Consider the following 27,962-nt stretch of genomic DNA (forward strand, 5'->3'; position numbering starts at 1 on the left):
AAATCATATCAACTTATGATGATTAAGGATGTGTTTTGGCATGAAAAAAATATTATTTTATAAAAATAAAGAAAATTACTCTCTCCGAATAGGGTTCTACACGGCACAAATTTGATTTAATTAAATTTCTATATAAATATTAGAACCGAATAAAAAATACTTCCTGAGATCTAAAAAAAATGGTTTTATAAGTAATATTTCATACACAAAATGGACTCATCTCCACCGTCTGTTTGCACATACATAGACTTCTCTCACATGTTCATGCACAAATAATCAGTAGACATTTTTTTATTATTACATAATTGCAGAAGTGCAATGTATGTAGGGATGAACCCATAAATATTGAATCAGTCAAATTCAAACACATACTCGGCAAGTTGAGTTAGTAGTTCTTTTTCTAATATTATTAGCTTCCTTTAACCCTTTACAGGCTGATTTTTAACCAAAAACAAAACGAGGCATATTTCAATACATGCTTTTTATATTTTACTTAATATACTTGTAGAAATTGATACTGGATACACAAGATACATGAAACTGTGAAGCTCAAATACATTGTGGGATACAGATACAAAGATAGAGAGGGAGAGAGGCAAGCAAGAAAGTACGTGTATCCCAGATACATGTGAATCACACTTTGAATACAGTATATCTGGAGCAAATTACACCTAACTTGACTCGTGTGTATCTGAACCGGCCGATACATGTATTCAGAATAATTAAGCATAATCATATTCTTTAAGATCAAAATGTTTCACCTATAAGGAGAATGGCCAGATTGCAACTTCATAAGTCCATAATATGAGCCATTCTTTCCAAGGGCAAGCAGCTGAGAATGTGATCCTTGTTCCACAACCTTTCCATTTTTAATCACAGCTATGGTGTCTGCCTTCTGTATCGTTGATAATCGATGAGCTACAACTACACTTGTTCTACTCATCATCATTTTCTCCAATGCTTCTTGTACTAAGTTCTCAGATACACTGTCAAGCGCGCTAGTTGCCTCGTCTAGGAGAAGTATAGTTGGATTCTTTAGTATCGCTCGTGCAAGTGCTATTCTTTGCCTTTGCCCTCCTGAGAGTTGGACTCCTCTTTCACCACAATAAGTTTCATAACCATCCTCCATAGCACTGCATTACAAGATTGTACTAGTTTTTTAAGCATTTGTTTCAAAATGAAATGGAGAGATTTATAGTTATATGATCATACCTTATAAATTCATGGGCGTTAGCACAAATGGCAGCTTTCTTAATTTCAGACTCTGTAGCTTCTTCTTTCCCATAAATGATATTTTCGCGTATGGATCCTGCAAAAAGGGTAGGTTCTTGACTCACTAGAGCAATTTGTGATCTTAAGCTCTTCAAGTTGTAGCTTTTGATGTCTCTGTCATCAATTAGAACCTGTCCCTTTATTGGATCATAGAATCTTTCTATCAAGCCAATGATTGTAGATTTTCCAGAACCACTTTGCCCGACAAGTGCTACTGTTTTTCCTGATTCAATTTTCAGATTCATTCCTTGGAAGATTGCTTGATCAGGCCTCGACGGATAGTAAAAGAAGACATTCTTCAGCTCTATCTTTCCTTTTAATACCTTAATGACTTTAATCCCTTCAGAGTTCTCAGGTTCAATCTCAGTCTTTCGATCTAAGATAGCGAATACAGATGCAACTGCACTGCTACCTCTTGCCAAATCAGAAGTCATACTTCCTGTATCTGCTATATTTTTTCCGGTACTCATCAAAAGGAAGAAAACTTGAAATAAGTGCTTTGAAGTTAGTAACTTTCTGTTCATTAGTCTTCCCCCATACCAATATGTTAAGGCAATGGCAGCTGTGGTTAGAAACTGAGAGCAAAACAAGCCAGCACCAGAAAGCAATGACTGTCGAATATTTTCTTTTCTCGGTCCTTTCTGAGTTTCAGCAAAGAGGTCCAACATTCGATCTTGAGAAGAGAAGGCGGTGATAGTCCTGTGATTGATTACTGCTTCACTTGCTAGCTGACTTCCTTCACTCTGTGCCTTTTGGGATCTTTCTGACATTCTTTTCATCAGAACACTTCGCGAATAGAAGCTTGCTATGAGTAAAGGTTGTATAGATATTAGTACAATAGCAACTCTCCATGCGACAATCAATGCAAGCACAAAAGCAGTTGAAGCACTGACAGAAACCTGTAGTAGCAATGACATACGATCACCAACAAGGGATCTAACCATACGGGCTTCAGTGGAGAGTCTTGCACAAACTGCTGCACTTGTGTTCTCGTCTCGATCATACCAGCCCACTTCAAATGTGAGAAGGTTTGAAAGCACCTTTTCCCTGATTCTCTTGGTCAGTTTCTCTCCCATTTTAGCAAAATTGTAATGTTGGAGTAGATTGGCAATGAAACTTGTCACACCTATGCTCAAAAAGACTACGCTGTAGATTTTGATCTCCGACTTTATCTTTGAAATATCATTTGATGTATATGCTGATACAACTGATCCCAAGCAAAATGCATAAAGTGGTTGAAGTACACCAAACGTAACAGCTCCTAAACATCCCAACAAAGCAATTTTCCATTCTGGTGCATTCATTTGAAGCAAACGCCACGTTGAGGGACTTGGATGAGAGAAGTTCTCCAAATACTCATCGTCACTACCATAATAAGAGCATGTATGAATGGTGGGAGCATAACTGACACTTATTGCTGGGGTAAAAGGAGAGGCAGGGCTATTTTGCCAACTTGACGTAGCGACATAAGGGGACCTAGGCATATTATAACCCCTTCTCATGTAGCTTCTTGTCTCGTTAGGAAGATACGGACTAGATGGCCCTTCATTGTTTGCTGTTGATTGCTGCAATTTGACCATTTTAAAGTAAACTCCACCTTCTTCATCAGTCTTACACATTAGATCATCATGAGAACCAGATTCAACAATTCTCCCCGACTCAACAACTACAATTTTGTCAGCCCTGCGTATTGTACTGAGGCGATGAGCAATGATGATTGTTGTCCTTCCTTGTGAAGCCAGGTCTAGAGCCTCTTGAACAATTCTTTCTGATTGTGCATCCAGTGCGCTTGTAGCTTCATCGAGTAAAAGAATTTTCGGGTCCTTAATCAACGCCCTTGCTATAGCAATCCTTTGCTTCTGTCCTCCAGACAATTGAAAACCAAATTGTCCCACCTAAAATCCAATTCAAACTTCAGTCAATTTTAGCCAAACAACAAAAAATAACAGATAGCAACATCTAAAAGAAGAAGCAAAAGATATTGGCTTACATGAGTATCATATCCATCTGGTAAAGAGGCTACAAATTCATGTGCATTCGCAGCCTTAGCAGCTTCAACAACCATTTTCATCGAAGCTCCTTCTTTTCCGAAGAGTATATTTTCCTTGATGGATGTAGCAAACAGAACAGGCTCCTGATTTACAAGCCCCATCTGAGATCTCAACCATTTAAGCTGCAGTCTCTTTATTTTATGTCCATCAAGTAAGATATCACCTTTGATAGGGTCATAAAATCTTTCTAGCAAAGAAATGACAGTGGACTTTCCAGAACCACTGCCTCCCACAATTGCTACTGTCTTTCCAGCTTTCACTTTAAGACTAAAATCTTGGAGGACCTGAATATCAGATCTTGATGGATAGCTGAAAGTTACATCCTTGAACTCGATATCTCCTCTTACATATGCTAGAATTTTCCCTTTACCATCTTCAGAATCTATTTGAGGAACACGATCGATGAGTTCAAAAATTCTTGCAGCAGCAATTGTTGCCTCAACGATGAATGAGATATTTGGAAGTGCACTCATACAAGACCTATAATCACAAACCATGCCTTGGCAATATCAAAATTTGCTACAATCATTTGTCATGTTGAATGTAATTTTAACATGAACTTTACCTTCTGTAACAATACAGTAAAATAAACCACTACAACAATAAAGTTACTAAAGTCAGAAAATTGTTTATTGTCGCATTGAAGTTACTAAACTTTATCTACTAAAGACACTCTACTAATGATAAAACCTATCCATCAAGGTTACTAACCTGCTATAGCGAGTAAGGTTTTGACTTAACCGTTACAAAGTACCATTACTGAAGTGTGATGAGAAGTAAGGTTATAAAATGAGACTTACAGTCCTCCAAGAACAACACAAAGAGCTGATACAAAAACACGACCACCACTTTCTCCTCTATTAGAAACAAGTACACTCCCTGCCCATGATTGAAATGCCCACGACACATAAATCATTCCCATACTTCCTAACAACAATCCCTTAGTAAGCCCTTGTTTCACACCAAGATTCAAACTTTCCTCAAGACCAATGCTGAATCTTTTTAGTGTTTCATTTTCCCCTACATAAGAGTAAACTGTTCGAATCGATGAAATTGCTTGTTCAGCTACACTCCCTGCAACTCCATAGGCATCCTTCATCTTCATTCCCTGGATCATAAGGAGCTTCCCAAATGCTACACCAGGTATAACAAAACCAAGTGAAAATGGAACTGAAGCTAATGCTAGTCTCCATGACAGGTAGAAAGCAAGAATTAAGCCAAAAATGAACGTTGACAGGTGAGCAACACAATTAGGTATCTGCAACAAAGGAGAAAATGTCTGTTAATTTCAAGCATGACCAATTACTCAACTTTACCTACTATAACAATGATAATCACCTGGATTAGTAGATTTCGATTGTTATAATGGAATCATTTAATAATGTTACTTAGAATGCCAAAAACTTTAATGTGATACTAAATATTTAGTGTTAGAGTGAGTAAATAAAGTTCAGTGATCATACGTGAAACTAACACAGAGTAAAAATACATATCTAACTTGAGAAAGAATGATAAAAGACCTTCTCTGCTATAGCATCTTGGATTGAATGAGCATCAGCTGAAATTGTGGAAACAACTTGAAAACTAGTACTAGAGGAAGCATCTTGCTTGTCAAAGAAACCAACTTCTTGTCTAAGCACTGATTTTAAGTACTCCATCCTTATTCGACTTGTTTGTCTCTCTGCACTTCTTGTCCAGCATATTCCCCCTACATATCATTACGTAATTTAGAACACGGTATCTTAAAAAGACTAGAAGGTTCAAATCCCGTCTCTGTATAAAAGTTAAACTCATGAGATATCCTCGTTACTAATAATAAAAGAGTGTGATACATACCAATGCAAGCAGATATACCAACTCCAATTGCAACATAGAGCAACCTGAGTGAGTACTGTTTCAAGGACATGGAAGAATTAAATTCTGTTTTATTAATACGCGAATTTTTATCTCATGAATGAATTAACTAATACATAGATTCTGAAATCAAACGTCGTATAAGAAATACTGAAATTTTTACAAGGAGATTAAATTAAATACCTTGTCAACAACAGCATTAGTGAAAGAATCATCATCAATAGTAGCACCTCCATAATCATCAATAAGAGAACTAAGAATAAACATATTAAGAGGAGTCATAAGCCCATCTCCAATGCATCCTAAAGTACCAAAAAACATTAGCAACTTATCAACACCATCACCATATCTAAAAAGCCCACCTCTCTTTCCCATTTTCAAAATTATAATTAAAAAAAGTATTATCACAAGCTATATATTACAAGCTCCAAAATCATATAAATAAGAAAATTTGAACTATATCAGAATTAAAAGACAATGATATCCCTTCAAAAGTTTGTCTTTCCATGTTGTATTCTCAAATCTAGTATTTAATAAACAGGTTACTTTCTAGCTGATCAATGATTACTAGACAAGTTGTTTTAATTATTCGCATTAACTTTTATACACTGATAATATAAACAAAATATTCTTGGAATATGATCTCCTAAATTCGAATTCGCAGGGAAATCTTACATTGGAGGTAAAGTGCTTTCTAACAAAGGCAACTCCGTACCTAGGGGACTTGAACCCGGAAAATATGGTATTACTAACATAAAAGTAAGGCAAATTACCTCATATAACAAGTTAAAGTCTATTTGATAGAATAAAAATTATCTACATTATGGCATTGTTTAGTGTTATTCGTGCCGGCTACTTCTGTTATATTATTTGTCACATTGTTAAAATTGGTGTAGTACTTCCAGCAAATAAAATAAAATAAAATTGGCGTATACATATGGAGACCGGAGATAAAACTTGATATTTATATATATCGTTTTTCATGAGAATCTTCACTATGATTTCAAAGAATATATGGAATGACAACTAGGCAAAAAATAATAATATAAAAGTTTGCGAATTAAATGCATATATTATTATAGCTTGAAGACGTCAACTTTATAGATATTATTCTCGAGGTATTTGATTAGTTTGTTGACACAAACAAAGTAGGAATTAAGAAATAACAAATTTCTTAGTAGAAACAATGTAACTTAATTATGTATCGACGTTTATATAAATTTGGGTGCACAACTAAAAACAGAAAATTGATCCTAGCTAGTCATCTAGATAAATAATTAGTGGATCATTTAACCTTTTTGTAGCATAGGTACTAACAAATAATATTATATCAATTTTAAAAAATATAAACGTAAAATATCTAATTTTGCAGAAGGATTACAAATTCACATGCTCCATTTTTAGCCTATGAATTTGCCTCTGCTGCCAGCATCAATTTTTTTTTTTATGTATAATCTGAAATATTTTAATCAATTGTAATAGGCAAAATACATATATTGGACCCTAAACTTGGCTTCAAATTTTAACTTTGACCTCCAACTTTCATAGTGCACAAATAGGCACTTTAACTTGTATAAAATAGAACAAATAGACACACATGTCCTACATGGCATCCTACATGTCATTTTTTGTCCTACGTGGTGTCCTACGTGTATTGTGCCATGTAGGACTCGTGTGTTTACTTGTTCTACTTTATACAAGTTAAAGTGCCTATTTGTGCACTATGAAAGTTGGAGGTCAAAGTTAAAATTTGAAGCCAAGTTTAGGATCCAATATATGTATTATGCCATTGTAATATGTAACAAGTTACTGTATTTGTTAGATTACTAAAATTAGGACAATCAACTAATATTGTACACCATCTTATATTTATTATCTATATTACTTTAAAAGTATGAAGATTTTTAGAAATGTTCATTGAACTCTTATGTTCAAAAGATGTATGTTGCGAAAATGAAGATGTTGATTAGGTAGATGTATATGTACATACTAGGCGTGGACGGACCTAGAGGTAGTTGAGGGGTTCACCCCTCGGCAAAAAAAAATTCATTGTATATTTAAGGTATTTTAAAGCAATTTTATGTCTATATATTGATTTTGAACCTCCTAAATGTGAGATTAGAGGTTGAGGGGTTCAAAACTCATCTTGAGGTTCCAAGTTCAAATCTTAGCTATCAACACTATGTTTTTTTTTCCCGAACCCCCTTAATGAAAATCCTAGATCCGCCACTAATACTAGGAGCGATAAAAATAGGAATGAGAATATTAGGATTAAGTAAAAGTGGCTATGTGGTAGACAAGATGAGAAAAGTGAGATTGAGATAGCTTAGACATGTGAAAAGGAGACACACATACACTCCAATGAAGAGGTGCTGAGAGATTAGATATAGTAAGCACGAGGAGAGGTAGAGGTAAGCCAAAGAAGTATTTGGGAGAGGTGATTAGACAGAACAACGCAACTTCAGATTATTGAGGATATTGCCTTAGATAAAAGAAAGAGATAAAAATATCAAAGAAAGAGGTTCATGTTTTTTTTACATAGTAAGACAAATATGTGATATGTATTTACTATCAATAGCTGTAGTTTGAATATAATTGCAATTCATAGTTAATTATAGTTGAGATTTTATAGCACCCCCTCCCACCACCATCTAAAGGATCTTGTCAATTTGGTCATCAACTGCATTTGTATTCTGCCAATTGTATTCTATTAAATATAGGTGAGAAATTTGTATCAAGCGAGAGATGGTGGAGACCTTGCTTCTTTCCTTTTTTAGTCTTCAATTTTATACTTAGACTCTTAGTATGCCTGAACGAGGGAGAGATACAATATTGTCTTAATTGTATTTTCAAAGATTATACAACACATGATACAAAATGTATACAACTTGATACAATTGTATTCATTGATACACTTGATACAAAGTGAATAAACAGGAAACATATACACTTGATACTCTCATATCCATTGATACAATTTGTATTCGTTAATACGCTTGATACAACTTGTATTCATTGACACAATTTGTATCCATTAATACACATGATACAATTTGTATTCGTTAATACATTTGATATACGATGGATATACATTTGATATAATTGCTTTTGTTGATACAAGTAGATACAAGTGTATTCGTTCATTCAAATCAATAGTATTCACTACTATGTCCTCTCTCCTCTCTTTCCCAAATCTCGCTTGCCTTCCTCTCTCAACACCGTTCACCTCTCCCCTCCTTTTAATATATAGATATGAATCGTAATCAAGTAAATTATAACTATACATCTCTAATTAGCTCAAACTATAATAATTTTTGATAGTTTTTCGTTATTTAATTTCGTTAAGTATTCCATAAAAGTGGCCCAAAGTTAAATTTTTAAAAATGTGAATGTTAAGGGTGCAAAATGCAAACAACACTAGATCTTAAAGCTAGAAAAGACAAAACGACGTCGGTAGTTGTATCAGCACACACAGCAGAAAGGGCAAACGATCAGAAGACGCTATTTGTAGTACTACCCTGAGCTGAGAGGACTCAAAAGCTTAGCGAAGATGGTGAAAGTTGCGACGTTCTTTGCTATGTCTGTAGGAGCCTTCGCTTTCTGGCAAACCATGGACAAAATCCATGTCTGGATCGCTCTTCATCAGGATGAGAAGGTAAATTTTCAAACCCTACTTTTGTTTTCCCCTTCCTTTGAGGATGAAATAGACCTCAGAATCCTAGATTGATTCTTTTCCTTTTAGGAGGACTGAGCCAGAATTCTAAATGGTTTTGGATTTTGGGCTTTTTCGATCTGGATCGTAATTAGTTTCTTGAAGTTTGGATTTTTCTGGCTTTCAGATTTATGGTGCTTTCCGGAAAGAAATTTATGATATTGCTGTGTAAATTCTACGGACACTAGATTAGCTTGAAGCATTTGCTGTTTTCGAATTAACAAAAGAAAGAAACTTTGTTTTATATGTTGCTAGTTAGGGTGTGTTTGGTATGATGTAAATTGTTTCCCTAGAAACTGTTTTCTCGGAAAACAAGTGAGTTTCTTACTTATTTTCTAGTGTTTGGTAAGTAAGAAAGAAAATATTATTCTAAGAGCATTGATATATTATCTAGCAAAAACACTATGGAGGTGGGATGTGATGGAGAGTGGGGGTTCGGGGGAATTGGGTGGGTGGGAAGCGACAATAAACTTGGAATGCTGCTTGTGCAACTAGTTTTCCCTACTGACATTGGCTAAGTCATTTTCCTCATTTTAAGGAACTTAGTTTCCTAGAGGAAATGTTTTCCAAACACACCCCTAGCTTCCATCTAATGTTGGGGGGTTTTGCGGAGGATACTCATAGTTTAGTTGCTTAATAAGGGCCATTGTACCTAACAATGTTTCCTCTTTCTTCTTGGGGAACTTAGATGAGAACCTCAGGAATTTGGAGATAGATTATATTGGAATGTTGAACTGTCATCTTGTGCAAACTATTATGACATTTAGCTTATGAGCAGAAAGAGTGAAGAACGTAGACTTGGGGACATTACATTACAGGAGCAACAATGAATCAGTTTGGAACTGATTTATGCTAGTAGATCTACAACATAGGCCACACTCTTGATAAGATGATTGATGAAATTTATATGGAAAGGAAGAATGATCAACACATGGTATTCATTGACCTTAGAAGTGCATACAAGTTGGCCCAAACACCAAGATTATTTTAACATCCTTTGGTGGGTGCTGGAGAAAAAAAGAATTCATGTAAAATATATAGATGTCATAAAGGATTTTTACGAAGTTGTCACAAGTGTGAGAACTGTGGTAGGAGATATATGTTTACCTTAGTTATGGATGAACTAACTAATAGTGTACAAGTTGAGGTATATTGTATGTTGTTTGTAGACTATGTTGTGTTAAATGATAATCTAGTGAGCCTGTCAACCAAAAGCTTGAGTTGTGGAGAAACAATCTAGAGGCTAAGGGTCTTAAGATAACTTGAAGTAAAATATAAGATATGCACTGCAAGTTTAGCCAGCATAAGACGAGTGAAATCGAGGTGAGATTAAATGGGATTGTCATGCTTAGATGCGAACAGTTCATATATCTAAACTTGATGTTCCAAGAGAACTGTATGATGGATAATATGATGTAACACAGAATTAATAAAACATGGTTGAAAAAGGAAAGTGCCACTGGAGTATTATTTGATAGGAAGATGCCTATTGAAAGGAAAGTCCTTTGACAGGGCTATGGAGCCAACAATATTACATGGTAATGAGCCTCTAAGATCCAACATGTCCGTAGGGTGAATGTCGTAGAAATGCAAATGTTAAGATGAATTTCCTTATCAAAAACAAACAATATTAAGATGGATATGCTATTATACAAGATTAGAAATGATCAAATCTGACAGAATGTGCAAATAGCACATATAAAAAATAAGAGGAGTCTATGTGTAGGTTTGGTCATGTCATACATAGACCTCGAGATCCATTGGTTTTGAATCCATGATGGAAAGTTGTCTAGAACCTATAATTTCGTGGAATTCATACAAATGTACAAAAGATAGAGCTCAATGGAAGAGAAATATTCATACAGGCGATATCAACTAGTTGAATATAAAACTTCGTCTTGTTGGTACGCTCACAGTAGTCCAATAGTTGCTAGGAGTCAACTTAATCTTCTTGGAGTATTTGTATGTCAGTGGAAAATGTAGAGAAATATATTGAACTGGAGAAACTCATTTATTAAATATTAAAATGAGATGAGTCTAAATAGAGTGAAATGAATAGTAAGGATTCATAGAGCCGACCCCACTAGCTTGGAATTGGGCTTAATAGTTGCTTTTGTTGTAATATTTAATACTAATAAATATAAATCACCCATTATTGTGTTAATCTTGTAAGCATATGCCAGAAACTTTGAATCTTGAAGAAAACTTGGCAATGTTTTTGCTTTATATTCCAGATGCTTGGAAAGAACTAGTATACTTGCTGATGTTCCCCTTTTCTTCTCGAGGACCTCAGTAGTGAAGGTCTTGTATTATTTTGAGTAAGGAGTAGATAACAAGTAGTATTCAGCCCATACAAGTGTTTCCGCCTCTCTTGTATTCCAGTACTGACTTGCACCTTCATACTTGAAAACTTGTCGCTTCTCCACTTGCATGATCAAAGTACTCTAGGATGTCCCAACAAATATCTTGAAGTGCAATATCCACATATTTGCTTTCTTTGCCTTCTGACTCAAAGGTGTATCCATGTTACAAGCTCTTAGTAGAAGAACCATGTTGGTGATCTGACCTCCATTTTCTTTTGGAGTCCTTTTGAAGCCGAGACTGACGATTGATACCTTCATAAGGCCATTGGCAGAGTTTCTTCAGGAGAAATAGGTCATTGCAGAAATATTGACCACATCCCCAGTGAACAATTCAAAATGCTAATCAACAATCTTTATGCCGAAAATAAAAGGCAAGAAATATGCTTTTATCCTTCTTACTCCTGGTCTATCATTGGCGTAGCCACTTTCACTTTGGATCAAAGCCTATGTCGATTTGGCCAGAAGATACTACTTTTGGTGGCCAACTACATAGGACTTATAGAACGGACATCAGTTTTTCTGTTAGCCAAAGTGTTTTCAGTGATAAACGACCAAATGAATGGGTCTTGGGAGTCTTGTACTGAATGATGTGACAAAGGTTCTTTTACTACAACATTTAGGTTTTTTTTTAAAGCCATATGCCTGTTATCCACAGCCCACATAAAGCGTCACTCGTGTACAACAAAATTGTCTACTTTATCAAGTTGTAGTATGTCTTTTCTTGTCTTTGTTTTTCCTGTCCTTTTTTTCATTTTATTTTCTTTATCCTTTTTGCTTAAAATGTTGATGACTATATGAATTTGGCTCGCTGCAGCAAGAGAGAATGGAGAAGGAAGCAGAAATCAGAAGAATGAGAGCAGAGCTAATCAGAGAAAACAAAGAGCGGGAGTCTCTTGCCTAAGCTGCCAAGAATTGCAAACCTAGTTGCATTCAATTCAACAATTTGTTTTTCCCGTCTTTTTGAACGATTCTGGACCTCTGCTTCTATTCCTAATTTCCATAAAAATCATGTAATGATGGTCATGAATGTCTTCAATGTACTTAAGTTTGTATCTGTCTCAATACTCTGCTGTCAATAGCATGATTATGCTTGCACTGTTAAACATCTAGCTACTTTTAATCTGACAATAAATACCATTTTTTTTGTTTGGTTGGAGTAAATTACGGTGAATTGCTATTTATTGGTTATTCTTGCATAACCAGTGCAACTTGTACACTTTGCTCTCATGTCAATGTTTTTGCTGTTAGACAAGGCTGTTAGTTTGTGCGATTCATGTGTTTGGTTGATTCTGGAGACTGGTGATTTTTGGAGAAAAAAGGAACTGCTAATCTTGTTTCTGCTAGCAGTGAAGTGTGGTAGTCTGTGAACACATCTATACAGCATTGGTTACATTCAGGAATGTTTCTTTCCTTTTTCATGCTTGCTTTGCCTGTTCAAGACAAACTATAAAGATGTGTCCTTGCTTGGCTTCTACTATTTGTTGCCTGAAATCATTTTGATTAATGATCAAGACCGACAGAATTTTGGAAATTTGATTCTGTGAAGATGAACGTCTTCCCTTTGTTTTCTCACTCATTCTGGTCTTTAATTTCCAAGTGTTGTTGCAGATGTTAGCTTTATGGGAACATAGATTGTCTCTGCACTTGTTTTAGGTGAAAGATATAATTATGATTTCTACCAGAGTTCAATTTTCCTGTATTTGGTGCAAAAGTTGGACTTGTGATTTAGTCCAGCAACAGATATGAGAAGTTATTTCACTAACCAAAGCTCATGCTCCTGAATCAGCTGATTGCATATACATATAACATATCTGTCTGTATGCAGCCCCAGACTCCTTCCATTCCCATCCCAAACACGATGTTTCTTACCCAATCGAGGGAGTTCTATAAGCAGTTTCAAGGTAAAAATTATGTGCACGCGGTATTTTCACCAACTAATCTATCACACATATTCATCACGTAATCATATGATTAAATGATATGTATTCTCATAATAACTTTTAACTATTACAGTTAAATTACTTTGTTTGGTATAAACACAGGGTGTTCTTGAGAATTGTGATGTTAGGGATATTGAGGATTCATATAACAGACTCTAATAAGTTTGTGATTTTGGCATAGTTAATTAAATCAGTAGCATCAAGATTGTCACTACTGATTGATATTTTCTTATGAACATCCTAAAAATAGCAGAAAGTAGGCAAAAAGGAGTCTCTGTGTCATACAGGCTTGCAAGAAATCGTGTCCAGCAGCCTCCAAATATATGCCAGTCGTCATTATCTATAAACAAACTTAGCAAAAATAACGTGGTGGCTTTATTAGATAAATCACAGCCTGATATATGTTTCACTTTTGCAAAAGTAAAGGCACTTTTCCCTTAATATCTGTTAAAGACTCTAACTGATGCAAGAATGGTTTGTAGCCTTGCTCTATATAACACTTTAGCATATTAACATATGTTATCCCCATATCATAGTTTTAATAATCTTTACACTTATATTGATTACATTTCAATTTCCCTTTTTCAGTTTTTATCAGAGTGATGGAGGCAGGGAAGATTTTCTTGATTTTGCTTTCGTTGGCTATGGTATTTGGTGTAGTTAATAGTTTGGAGTTCACTGAAAAAGACATTGCATCTGAAGAAAACTTATGGGATTTGTACCAGAAATGGAGGAGCCATCATACTGTTTCTCGAGACCTAACCGAGAAACAAAAACGTTTCAATGTGTTCAAAGTGAATGTGATGCATATTCATAATGTCAACAAGATGGACAGACCTTATAAGTTGAAACTCAACAAGTTTGCTGATATGACCAACCATGAATTCAGGAATTTTTATAGCTCTAAGATAAAACACTATAGAATGCTTCATGGTCCCCGCCCTACTACCGGATTTATGCACGAGAAGGCTGATAATCTGCCAGCATCTGTCGATTGGAGAAAGAAAGGAGCTGTTACTGGTGTAAAGGATCAAGGAAAATGCGGTAAGTTCAACAAGCTGTGACCATCTCATCTAAAAGCTTAAGCTGTTAACACCAAGTCTCCTTGATGCTTTGATTGAAAATATTGTTTTAGTACATGCTAGCTTATCCTTGTGTATTTGCAGGTAGCTGTTGGGCGTTTTCTACGATAGTTGGAGTTGAGGGAATAAACAAAATCAAGACAGGCAAATTAGTTTCACTGTCTGAACAAGAGCTTGTTGATTGTGAAAAGGATAACGAAGGATGCAACGGAGGACTAATGGAAAATGCATATGAATTCATCAAGAAAAATGGAGGAGTAACAACTGAGAGGATTTATCCTTACAAAGCCAGCGACAGTCGTTGTGATTCTTCAAAGGTAGGTAAATATTATGATTTAAACAATATACTTTGATAAATATGTTAATGTCTAGTTTCCTAGAACTGTATTCTTTAACACTTTTTTATTTCATCTAGAGGAATTCCCCCGTGGTTAATATCGATGGACATGAAATGGTACCTGAAAAGGATGAGGATGCTTTGATGAAAGCTGTTGCTAACCAACCAATATCTGTTGCTATTGATGCTAGTGGTTCCGATCTGCAATTTTACTCTGAGGTAACGCGATTTTACTTTGTCAATTGGGACATAAACTGCTTACAAAACCAATCAAGATGAACTTCCCATGTGACTCATGTACAGAGGTGGATTCAGGATTTAGTTTTGACGAGTTCAACCTTTTAAGTTCTTACTATGAAATTCATCGAGCTCTTGAATTGATACAACAACAACATACCCAGTGAGATCCCACTAAGTGGGGTCTGGGGAGGGTAGAGTGTACGCAGACCTTACCACTACCTCGTGGAGGTAGAGAGGCTGTTTCCGGAGGACCCTCAGCTCAAGTACGACAACCCAAGTAAAAGAAGAGGAAACATTATATAAGACATAGTATCCAATAAGAGAAAAGTGCATAATCAACAAAGGAGACAATAACATCAAGAAAATACTGTGAGAGGTGAAACGCAGTAAACGACAACTGGCTATAGGATCACAGACAAGAACTACAAGAGCAAGGCTAGGACTACTACAAACGCTACCCACCGAAACCCTCGCACGGAAAGACAACACGCTAGCCCTACTAACCTTCAATCTTAATACGCGACCTCCACTCCTTCCTATCTAGAGTCATGTCCTCGGTAATGCGAAGCTGAGCCAAGTCCTGTCTAATCACCTCTTCCCAATACTTCTTAGGCCTACCTCTTGAATTGATGTGTTTGAAAATTTAATAGTTGTTGAACATTTACATTATTTCGCGAATATTTATGCTATGTGTCGAAATTACTATGTTCAATTGAACTCAGTAAATAAAGTTGCATCCATTATGTTATATGAATCATCTATATCCATTATGCTCTCACTCGATTCCAATCGTTTACATGTGAAAATGCAGGGAGTGTTCAATGGAAATTGTGGCACAGAGCTAGACCATGGGATAGCAGTTGTGGGCTATGGATCAACTCATGATGGTACAAAGTACTGGATAGTGAAGAACTCATGGGGGACTGAATGGGGTGAACAAGGTTATTTTCGAATGCAACGAGGCATCGATGCTGAAGAGGGACTGTGTGGCATAACCATGGAGGCTTCATATCCAGTCAAGTTATCCCCAGACAATCCCAAACCAGCCCCCTCTAAGGATGAACTCTAGATTGGCTCCAGTAACTCTGCTTTACCGCGTTGCATGCTATAGTATTTATTTATAAAGAAACTTAGGTAAAAAGTAAGACATATATGTAATCTATCAGTTATTTTGTATTGGTTTGCATGAATAAAATGCTTTTTTTTCCATAGGGTTATAAATGTTTGTAAATTATAACTTTAGCTTCTGCTTTCAATCCATTTTGGTTACAGAAGCACAACAAGATTGGCTTATAGATGGGCCAAATCTTGCCCCTATATGGTAGAAACTCATGTGGAGTGTGTGCGAACAATGTTCCACATTGATAGCTAAATAGAAAAAAAAGTTATTTATAATGACGTGAGACAAGGAAAACCATGCGGACTTGGCCCAAAGTGAATGAGATCACACCATGTTAACAGTATCTTTAAAGTATCAGACAATGTGAAGGTTCGAAACACAGCGATGCATAGTCTACTGAGAGCACACTTGATACCACCGAGCTAAGAAGCTCAACCATTAAAATATGGTCATTTTATTATATTTATATGTTCATCTTTAACATATCCTACATTTATAATTATATATACAAATTTTTGATCAAGCAGTGTTGAATGACACCCCTTGATAAAATAGAGCAATTACTTTATCCTAATTTAGTAAATGAATAAGTAATATAAATAAATATTTTTAGTTAGGAACAGACTACAAAACAAGCAAAATAAGACAAAGTGCCGTACAAAAGTGATCTTCCCAAAGCTTCCTCGTAAATCGTAATCATGAAGAGCCCCTTTTAATATGAGGTGTTATTTTGTAGTAAATCAGTTTAATTATTTATATAATATTAAGACCACTCTTGTATGTATTTTTAAAAAAAAAAAGATGCATGGGCTGGGCTCAGATGGGCAACCCGTGTGGTCTTGAATGATTCAAAAGGACCACGCCTCTCTACTTTTACCAATTGGTAGGGACCTAACTTTTTGCTTCCATATCTTTGACCATTTACAAGGTTTTTTAAAATAAAAAGGGAAACTATCTGATTAGACCTAACTTTCTGCCGGATTTTTCCCTATACTATATACTCTTCTGCGTCTAATTACTTATAGGGAAAAAAAAAAATTGGTCAGAATTTGGCTAGAATGATGTTTTATTTATGTTATTTTATATTTTAATTATTTTTACTCTTTTAACTAAAAAATAGAAAAAAAGATCAATTTATTTTAAAATTAAAAAAATATTATAGTTTTTTAATTTTCTGTCCATTTAACACTTCCCTTATCCACTTTTCTTTTTTTAGTTATCCCTAATTACTTGTCCATTTTGACAAATTAAAAGGACAAAAAAAAAATCTTATTGTATTCTCAATTAATTACTTTGAAAAAGGTAGAACTTCTTGAAAATCTTAAATTTTTAATTCATCAACTTCATAATTAATAGGGGTAAAATGGTAAATTCACTATGTCAATCATTGTTTTCTTAATATGTGTGTCAATTCAAAAGTGGACAAGTAATTAGGGACAGACGGAGTATCAATTTTATCTATATTTTTAAATAGTTATGTTTATCATTAATTAAGAGTTTTCTGTTATATATTAAGAAAAATATACCTAAAGATTTGTGTGTTACTAAATACACTAAAGTAAGAAGAGAGGCGAGCAAGATAGGGAGGGAGGCGAGCGAGATAGAAAGGGAGGTGACCAAGATAGGAAGGAAAGCGAGGGAGATAGGGAGGAAGGCGAGTGAGATAGTCATGTATAACGACCTGATTCCGTCGTTAGGGAAAAGCCAATGGAGAAAGAGTTGGGGTCAGAAACTTTTCGTAGTAACTTGGAATTTCCCAACCTAGTCTAGATTTGGACGAAATCAGAGTCGTAAGTTTACTACTATTGATTGTTAAGTACCTAAGAAAGGTTTCATTTTTAAAAGTGTTGGTTTATAATAAGGTAAAAGGTCGGAGTGTTTATGATGGTTGTTAGTGTTGTGAGTATGATTCACTAGTTATGCTCTAGTGTGTTTTCATTTTTGTGGGTGGATCCCTAGTGGTGGATCAGGGGTACCAAATCCTGCGATGTTCTCTTGGTTGAGTGGAAGATTGAGAAGATTTGGTTATTTCGAATGGCATAATTGGTGTTGTCTTGGAGTTGTAAAAGTATTTTAGTGGTTCTACATGTACCACCTTGCTTATGAAAATTTATAGAAGAGCTACCATGCGTATTTGTGGTTGTCCGACAATCTTAATATTCCTCTAGTCGTTGAGGTCATGTATCGATTATGTGTGGTTGAATGTGGAGATCATTGGGTCCAATTCTATTGTTCTTAAGAGGTAATCTACAATTACTAAATCTAGCATTTCGATAGTGTTGTACTTTCTTGGTATGAGAAGTTGGTTATGTAGGTTGACAACCTTTCCTAGGTAGTTTCAATCAGGCCAAATAATCGATTAGTAGTATGCCTGAGATTGCCATAAGAACTTCCCCCTCTTGAAAACTGACTAATTGTATGCTTGGACATATCCATCGATAAGTATCTGATTTCTAAAGATCATATTTGTTATAACTTAAACTCATGGGAATTTATGTTGTAGGATGGAGATATTGTTAAGAACTATGATTGTTTGGGTATTATGAGTGTGTGTTGGTTGATTCAGGTTCACTTCTATTTGTAGCGAGTATTGACTTGGAATTTTATCATGCTTAAGTGCTAAAGGATTCGTCTGTTTGATTGTGTCAAGGTCCTTGATAACATGTTGTAGACGTGTGTACGATCAACTTTGGTGGTTATAGGGAATAGCTTTGTTATTAGTTAAGTGCACATACAACAATAATTATCACTTGAGTATTGTGATGACTTCATTGAGGCATTGTATGGAACGATGTGTAGGTATTCAATTGGTTGGTGACAAAAATTATATCATAAAGTGAGACTCAGTTGTGTTAGACAAGACCTTCTGTATGAAGAAGAACCGATTGAAATTCTTGATCTCGATGTCTGAAAGCTAAGGACATGCGAGACAAGTATCCTATGTTGTTTAGTGATTCAAGTACTACTCCACCCTTACTTTAGCCAGTCTTCCCTAGTTGATCACTCGGGGACAAGTGATGGGTAAATTGGTATCTATTGTAACGACTTGATTCCATCGTTAGGGAAAAGCCAATGGAGAAATAGTTGGGGTCAGAAAACTTTTCGTAGTAACTTGGAATTTCCCAACCTAGTCCAGATTTGGATGAAATCGGAGTCAGTAAAGTCTAGGAAAATCTGGTAACAAGTGGGTAATTTAATTATGATTTTGATTACATGAATTGATAGCTAAGGTGTTAAGGAACCTGTACGACTTTACGGAATTGAATTCGGACAAGTAGAACTCCCGAAAATGATCTTAGCGTGAACAGGTGGTTTTTGAATGTCAAGGGTTGAAGGTGTGTTGTGAAATAGGGGCTTGGAATTCAAATTCCAGAATTTTGTCTCCGTCCATGCCACCGTAGCGGGAGGCTGCCGTTGTAGCGGGACAGACGCGACTTAAGTCGAAAATAAAACCCCAAAAACATTTTATTATGCATTTTTCAACTTTGAGAGCTAAGGAACGACCACAGGGGTTTTCTTGACAGTTTTCCATCATTCTTGAGGCTAAGGTAAGGTGTTCACTCCCCGAATCCATTTTTTGATCTGTAGAACTTAGTTTCTTGGGTGATAATTGTTGGGGAAGGCTTTTGGAACTGTTTGGATGGTGGGAAAAAAGCCCTAATCTGGGTATAGGGATCAAGGTTTGACCTAGGGTTGATATTATTGATTATGATCCGAGTAATTGGGTCTTGATTGTTGATCCTTGCGTATAAATTATTGTTTGTAGACCTAGAACAAGAGGAAAGAATCTGGAAAGGGAAGATTCAAGTGCCTTAGGGGATTCAAGTTTGGATAAGAGGTAGGTGATGGTTGTGATTTCATGTTGGTGTGATATATGTTTGTAATTGTTCATTATAATGCATGTATGTATACAAATGTTTCATTATTGATCACCCCAATCGTAAATGAGGATAATTGAATAATTGTATGTCATGAATCACCTCTTGTTGTATGATTGTGAGAATATACATCGTGGTTTGTTGATTGGATTTTTTGCCACGTTCCAGCATAAACATTGGATTGGTTGTCACGTTCTGGCATAAACATGGGATCGATTGCTACGTTCCGGCATAAACATTGGATTGGTTGCCACGTTTCGGCATAAATATTGGATCGGATACCACGTACCAGTATGCTAACAATTTGGGTGTGGTTTCCATGAGAGGACAATTGAATTGGGTTCCGTGAGAGGACTATTGAATTGTGGTGTGTATCTACTGTGTTGATTACGTTCATGTCTAATGATGATTGAGGTTGAAAGACTGTTTGTTGCTCTAAAATGATAACTAATGTGTATTATCGAGAACATGAAATGCTACATTGATCCTGAAAAGATGACTAATATTATATATGTTCGGTAGATGCATGTTTATAATGTTGTGGTTACTTGCATGTGTTTCACTTATTGGGATAGCCGCGTGATCCTACCAGTACACTGTGGTTGCGTACTGATACTGCACTTGCTTGTTCTTTGTTGAGTACATGGCATCTTCAGGCGGCTATTGATAGACCTCAGCTAAGTGACTATTGAGCGTGATCGGATTCAAGGGTGAGTCAGTTATTTCAGGCTGTCATGGATCTCTCTTGTTTAAGTTCACTCTTTTCGGACTCAGACTATTTGCTTAAGGTGTTTGTTTAGTTTCGAGGTTGTACCCCTTGTTCTTAGACTTGTCGTTAGTAGAGTTTTGATACAATGACTTTCAGGTTCTAGGGATTGTTCTTCCGCATTAGTTTGGTTGGTTGTTTGTTAAAACCTTGGAGTTTATGGGGACTCCATTTTTATTGTCATTTAAACTTGCTTCCGTATCTTAAATGCCTTAATTTTCATAAAATTTGTTAGTTTGGGTTGTAGTAATGGTTCTCCCACCGGAGGGTTAGTGTTGGTGTCAATAACGACGGTCTGGGCCGTGTTATCATATAACTCAGATACATGTGAATCTTACTATTGATACATGTATTTATATGTACGTAGTGTGATTTACATATATATGATATATCATATATATAAGAGAGTGACGAGCCAGATGAGAAATAGGCAAAAAAGACGAACGAAATTTGTTATGTGTTGTGACATTTTAATATTATTATATGCTAAAGTGTCGTTTCCAATTCTTTTTGTTTCATTTCTGCCTAAATACACATTATGGTGCATTACTCCCTTTTGTCAGTTGTTGACAATTGATGCCATATTTAGTCTCATTTGGTTTAATTGCCATTTCTTAGTGATAACTTTGCTAAGAACGTTGTAATGGTGTCCGTTTATTTTGTGTTTCATGGCATGTAGTGGTCAACCATGACCATTACTTTTCCATTTTATTTTTCACTCTTTATTTCTCTATTATACCTTGTAGCATATGTAACCTCTAGACCATTTATTTTCTCTATTTACTACCTCATTATCTTTCTATTCATTGCTAGGAAGACTTCCTCAACTATAAATAGTGGTGGTCTTCATTTATTTTGGGTATACAAGAAAATATAGAGTGCATAAAAGTTGATCAAAAAAAAAATTCTAATTAGTTGAAAAATGTGTTTTTTTTTTTGGAGTTTTGGACTCAACTCTTGTCCAGAGTTTGTTAAGTTGTACTTTGTGATTAGACTGTTGTATCCTAGAGGGGACAAGTCAAGAAGGACTACTGCTGGACCAATGAAAAACATTTGTTGCACCTTGAATCTCCTTAAAGAGAGTGAGATATTCGCGCCTCAGCCAGAAGATAATTTTATTTCTTCATTTTATTTCAATTGTAATTTGTAATCGTGTAATTTTCACTAACATTATGTATCACAGATACATGCAAATCCACTTGGAGGCAATGTATCTAGAACAAATTACAACTAATTTTGACTCAATGTATTTTGAGATACGTGTATCCGGACATATTTGGATGCACTAAAATCTGGTAATCAAGACTCATAATATTACAAACTAAAGTATATCTAAGTAATTAGCTCCTAAACTAGTGGGATTTCTATAAGTTTCCTAAGAAAAATTAGGTACTTAGATAAATATTTTAATTGCTACATTTTATTATACTTTAAAATAGTTACATTATCACTCATCACTTAATAGTTTTCTATTAATTTTCTTCCTATTTTTCTCTCGCTTGCATCTCTTCTCCCTCTCTCCCTTCTTTCTCCCCCTCTCTCCTCTCTTTCTACATGGTAGTGATGGCATTTAGAGAAAATTGATGAATGTATTAAGTCCTATTTGATACATGTATATTTGATACCTAATATATATATTTACATACGAATACACTGGATACATTGTCCAAGTTTGTCTCGATTTATTGTATAAGATACACTGAATAAAATTGATATCAAATACACTTGATGAGATTGATTTTAAATACACAGATATAGGAAATATAGTAGAGAAAAGGAGAGGAACAAGAGACAGAGTTAGGCGAAAAAGACGAGTTTAATATACACTTTGCATATAGTGATATAACTAATACTCCCTCTGTCCCATTTTATGTGAGGTTGTTTGACTCGGCACGGAGTTTAATAAAGAAAGAAAGACTTTTAAAACTTGTGGTCCAAATTGAATGATAGAAATTTGTGTGGCTGTAATTCATTTCATTAAGGGTAAAATAGACATTTTATAGTTAAATTGTTATTTAATACTCCCTCTGTCCCTATTTACTTGTCCATATTTCCTTTTTTAGTTGTCCCTATTTAGTTGTCCATTTTGACAAATCAAGAAAGGACAATAAATTTTTTCCTATTATACCCTTATTTACACTTCTTGAAAATTGTAAAAGTGTATGTTGTTTCCCTCCAATTATTTTACTTTAATTCAAATAAGTGGTTATAATTTTGAAGTGAAAAGTTGTCATAAGGGTAAAATTGTAACTTTACTGTGCTAATCATTGTTGCCTTAATCTGTGTGTCATTTCTAAAGTGGACAACTAAAAAGGGACGGAGGGAGTATAGAAACGTGTCATTCTTTTTGGGCTGACTAAAAAGGAAAGTGGGTCACATAAATTGAGACAGAAAGAGTAACATTGTCACGACCCAGATAGTCGTGATTGGCACCCACACTAACCCTCCAGTGGGAGAACCACTACTACAACCCAAACCAAGCAATTAAACCAAAAACTAAAGCATTAAGGATACAAGAACAGGAATAATATCTAAAAACTGAAGTTCCCATAAACTTCCAAAAGATCTAACAACTAACAATGCGGAAAAATACACCTAGAACCTGAAAGTCAATGTACCAAAACATCTAGCAATGAACCAAAATCTAAATAAGAAGGGTTACAACCCCAACTAATGAACTAACTAGAAAAGTCTAAGTCCGAAATGTGGACATAGACGAAAGGAGAACTCATGGCAGCCCGGAAGAATTAGCTCACCCTTGAATTCGAACGACGATCACTGATCTTCTAAGCGAGGTCTGTCAATAGCCGCTTGAAGATGTCTTGTACTCAACAAAGAAAGAGCAAGTGCAGTATCAGTACACAACCACAATGTACTAGTAGGATCACGCGACTATCCAACTAAGTGCAACATACACAAGTCAATACAACATTACAAACATGCAACATACCGAACATATACAATATCGATTATCACATGCTCAATAATATACATTTATAACAAGTCATTGGTCCTCTCATGGAACCCAAACCCAAACAGTTAGCATACCGGAACGTGGTACCCGATCCAATGTTTATGCCGGAACGTGACAACCGATCCCATAATTATGTCGAAACGTGGCAACCGATCCCAATTAGTATATTGAAACGCGGTATCCAATCCAATCAACACACCACAATCACACTCACAAGTACATTCTCAATAATCATACAATGAAGAAGTGATTCATGGCATATAGTTATTCATCTATCTCATTTACAACAAGTGTGATCAATAATGCAACATTCGCATACATACATGTATCATAATGAAGCAAGAACAAACATACATCACACAATAATAGAATCACAATCATCACCTACCTCGAAACAAGCTTGAAACCCTAAGAAACTTGATCCTTCCCTTTCCGGATTCATTCCGCTTGTTCTTGGTCCACAAACAATCAATATAATACGGGAATCAATAAACAATCATTAATTACCCGGATTACTAACAATTCTAACAACCCTAGAACATACCCATGATCCTAAGTACCCAAAATAGGGTTGTTTCCACCATATATTCTAGATCAAAACCCTCCCTCATCGATATTTACCTATTAGATTACGTTCTACGGATGGAGAAACGGATTCGGGGAGTTAAAACCTTACCTTTAGCCTCAAGAATGGTGGAAAACTGTCAAGAATCGCTTGGGGTACATTCCTTAGCTCTAAAAACCGAAAAGTGCATAATAAAGACGTCTTGCGGTTTATTTACGATTTTAAGTCGTGTCTGGCCCGCCACAGCGGCCCTCACCCCGCTACTGCGACCCCGCCAAAGCGGCTTGCATGAAACAGTGAGTTAATTCCAAGACCCTCATTTCACAACACACCTTTAACCAACGGCGCTCAGAAATATCGTTCACGCTAAAATCAATTTCGAAAGTTCTACTCACCCGAATTCAATTTCGTAAAGTCGTACGGATTCCTTAACGACTTATCTAACTCCTCATGTAATCAAAATCATAAATAAGTCACCCGATTGTTACCAGATTTCCCTACACCTTAATGACTCCGATTTCGTCCAAATCTGGACTAGGTTGAGAAATCCCAAGTTACTACGAATAAGTTTTTCGACCCAAAAAATTTTCCCGTTGACTTTTCTATAACGACAGAACCCGATCGTTACAAACATTTAATCTATAGTATTTAAGCTAATATATTAAAATGAACCTAAATATACCATATCTAAAAACATATACTAAAATAGACACTTCAGCCGAAAATGGACCGACGGTCTCTTACACCATTGACGACCATTTTCTCAAAATATGAAAAAAATAATTAGGATTCACCCGTTTTTGGGCGAACAACAAACATTCCTACCATATTTCTAATTTTTACTATCATTTGAAATAACTACATATTATTTCGCTAATTAATAATTTAAAATTATATCTCAAGTCAAATACACATAGATACATGTGTAAGCGATTAAATTTTGTTTCTAACATATAGCAATTTTTAAAGAAAAATAGCAAACAAATACTAACATGTCATTATATTAATGTTGGCTGGGTTTTTTTGTCTAACCAGAAAAGGTACAAGTATAAAGAAGCAAAATACAAATTGTTTGAAGAACAAAATATAGAAAATGCCAAAAATATCCTTATCATATAAACAAACATGTTAATGAATCGAAGACGTTAATGCTTATAGACTCTTCGATTCTGACTTTTGTGTAATCTTCCTTTCCTTTGTATCTTTATCGTATATTTTTCATCCATATTTAGCTAGAGCACAGAATGTGATTCACTAGTTTTTAGCGGTAATAAATATTGTACACTAATAAAGAATGCTAAGATTGCTAGTATATAATTGTCACTAATAATTGTCTCTAAATATACATATTTAGTGGTAATTGAGTAATTGTTATTGGATTCAATATCGTTATAGGTTTTATAATCATTTACAAAGATCGCTAGTATGTAATTGTCACTAATAATTATCTCTAATATATATATATATATATATATATATATATATATATATAGTGGCAATAAGTTATTGCAGTTAATTAATTAAGTCTAAAAAATATTTTTGATGTAGTGATTACATACATAACTAGTCGTCAGTCGTAGGCTTCAATACGACTAATATTAAAAAAGAAAATTTAAAGGTTAAAAAGGTTAATTAATCGTTTTGTTTATACTTTCTAGTCACAAACTCCTTTAAAAAGAAAGGGCCATAACTAAATGGTCATTTTACATGGGCTATCAAAAAAATCTGCTTATCACAAAGCATGAGATGGTTCGTACTCGTAATCTTCAAATTGCAAATGAGATATTTACCATCCAAATAACTACATGATTGAATACCTCAAAGTTAATCACGCATGACTTTCTACAACATGTATGGACAACAAAGCAAATGAAGTACTCAATATTGTATAGACAATAAATTATAGTATTGATTGTGTAAAAATAACCTTATGAGCGAAAAACACGTCTTAATTAATGGAATAAGTTTGTCTCGTTATAAAATCTTTGAGTAATTCTCATGTAAGATTCTTTTTTAACATCTTTCTTTTAAGGGATCGTTTAGTAACCGAATAAAAAATAAGTTATTTATGTGTCTTAATTTTCATATAATTATATTATGTTTTGATAGGCAGATAGAAAATAAATTATTTATGTATTAAATTAATACAATATTTGATTGATAATTTAGAACTCACATAACTAATACATGTATAAGTTATTAGAGAGTTTATATATTATTTTATACACGATTAAAAGTAGAATAACCAATACATGCATAACTAATTCTTGCTTGAAATAATATATAATTTCACGTATAACTAATCATTATATTACTAATATCTTCATAACTCTAACCAACTACCAAACAAACCCCCAAAAAAACATAAAAATAAAATGGCTATACAAAGTTAGACCATTTTGACTCTTACCTTGCTCAGCCTATAAGTGATGAATCATCTCCAAAGAATGTTCAACATATAAGTGATTAGTACAAAATTTTAATATTATGGCAATACAATAATTAATTAAAGGTAGTAATTTAATTATTACTAAATATATTTTTTAATAATAATTATCATTCTGTATAAATATTTCTAAAAACTGTTAGCCTTCTTTATTAATTTGTATATTATATTATCGTTAAAAATTGTTTTTGTATACTGTGATCCTAAATCGTTTTTTTTTTTTTTTATGTATGTACTAGAGTCTCATCCAAAATCTGTGGATAATAATTAGAGATGTTGGTATTCCATGTGTAGGGATGGGTAGTCTGCTTGGCTAAAAGTAGATATAAATCAAATCACATGAAATGCATACAATAAAGCTATATGTTTTAATTTCTATATATGTCAATTGTCAATGGAAAATAATAGGCTGCCTGCGTAGGCAAACATATTTTTATGACCATCGCCGTCAAATTGACCTCCACCCCTCAAATCTGGTTAAAAAGCTGAGAGGTAGAGTATGTATTCCTAGAAGAATTATCCAAAGTCAAGCAAGTTTACCCATCTTTTCGTAAAATATATAAGAATAATGTTAAATAGAGTATATAAGAATTCATAGATTGTACATAAATTCATATTGTTAAGATCTAATTATATTATATTCCTATTTTTTTCAAATTATAAAAATCTCTTAAATTTGATAGAATCCAAATACATCTCAAAATGTCTCGATACATTGTGTTTCAGGTTTCAGATATATCCCTCAATATCTTGATATACACCATTCAACGTCTTGATACATCGTGTAAAGTGATATATCCAATCGATATACATGGTGTAAAGTAATGTATCCGACTGATACATTACGTAAAGTAATGTCTCGATACATCGTAAAGTGATGTATTCGATCGATATATTGTGTAAAGTGGTATATCCGATCGATACATCGTGTAAAATGATGTATCCGACTAATAAATCAAGCAAAGTAGAATTTTTTGTAATTTTTTTAAATGGTAGGAGATTTTAGAAAATATAGTAAAATAAGTTGTGTAGTTAGATAATTTTTCCTAAGGATTATGATTAAAGAAATAAAAACGATATTATAAGATAAGTTCTCAAATATAGATGACTATCTAAGAAATTTACTCTATCGCGTAAAGAAATAAATCAGAGTTGTCTTTTATTATATTTTTTTTTTATATATATATATATATTTCCTAAATCATCCAACTTTAGGGTATATGCACCCCTCATAAGTCAAAATAAAATATCCTCAACAAAATATTTCTATATCGCACCTATACGTGGCGTTTTCTTAAAAGTTAGATACAAAAAATTCACCTTTTTAATTTTATTTTCCTCATAAGACAACATTGATGAATG

The 27,962-nt window shown here is 34.6% G+C and overlaps 3 protein-coding genes across 5 annotated transcripts in view; 2 read left to right on the forward strand and 1 right to left on the reverse strand.

Annotated features, from left to right (window-relative positions):
- Positions 1 to 757: 757 nt before the first annotated feature.
- On the reverse strand, positions 758 to 5,552 carry LOC125814465 (ABC transporter B family member 15-like). The gene is made up of 7 exons (XM_049493915.1): positions 5,361 to 5,552; positions 5,160 to 5,214; positions 4,844 to 5,031; positions 4,124 to 4,581; positions 3,263 to 3,803; positions 1,213 to 3,167; positions 758 to 1,133 (listed from the first exon to the last, which is right to left on the reverse strand). The coding sequence occupies exons 1-7, from the start codon at positions 5,550 to 5,552 to the stop codon at positions 758 to 760; spliced, it is 3,765 nt and encodes a 1,254-aa protein (XP_049349872.1).
- A 3,098-nt stretch (positions 5,553 to 8,650) lies between these two features.
- The window catches only part of LOC125815441 (uncharacterized), a 426,658-nt gene continuing 407,346 nt past the window's right edge, over positions 8,651 to 27,962 (forward strand). For 2 of the 3 annotated variants that reach the window (XM_049494922.1, XM_049494930.1), the window contains exons 1-2: positions 8,669 to 8,832; positions 12,067 to 12,153. In XM_049494922.1, the coding sequence (XP_049350879.1) occupies positions 8,728 to 8,832; positions 12,067 to 12,153 (192 nt within the window). In that variant the 5' untranslated portion in view covers positions 8,669 to 8,727. Of the gene's footprint in view, positions 8,833 to 12,066; positions 12,414 to 27,962 lie in introns of those variants that run through there. The other variant, XM_049494915.1, reaches the window with a different exon arrangement.
- LOC125815215 (vignain-like) lies at positions 13,714 to 15,929 on the forward strand. The gene is made up of 4 exons (XM_049494633.1): positions 13,714 to 14,236; positions 14,359 to 14,591; positions 14,690 to 14,830; positions 15,663 to 15,929. The coding sequence occupies exons 1-4, from the start codon at positions 13,795 to 13,797 to the stop codon at positions 15,918 to 15,920; spliced, it is 1,074 nt and encodes a 357-aa protein (XP_049350590.1). The 5' UTR covers positions 13,714 to 13,794; the 3' UTR covers positions 15,921 to 15,929.

Source organism: Solanum verrucosum, unplaced genomic scaffold (genome assembly GCF_900185275.1).
Source record: "Solanum verrucosum unplaced genomic scaffold, falcon-dt-bn FXZP01000085.1, whole genome shotgun sequence".
NCBI classification, from domain to species: Eukaryota; Viridiplantae; Streptophyta; class Magnoliopsida; order Solanales; family Solanaceae; genus Solanum; species Solanum verrucosum.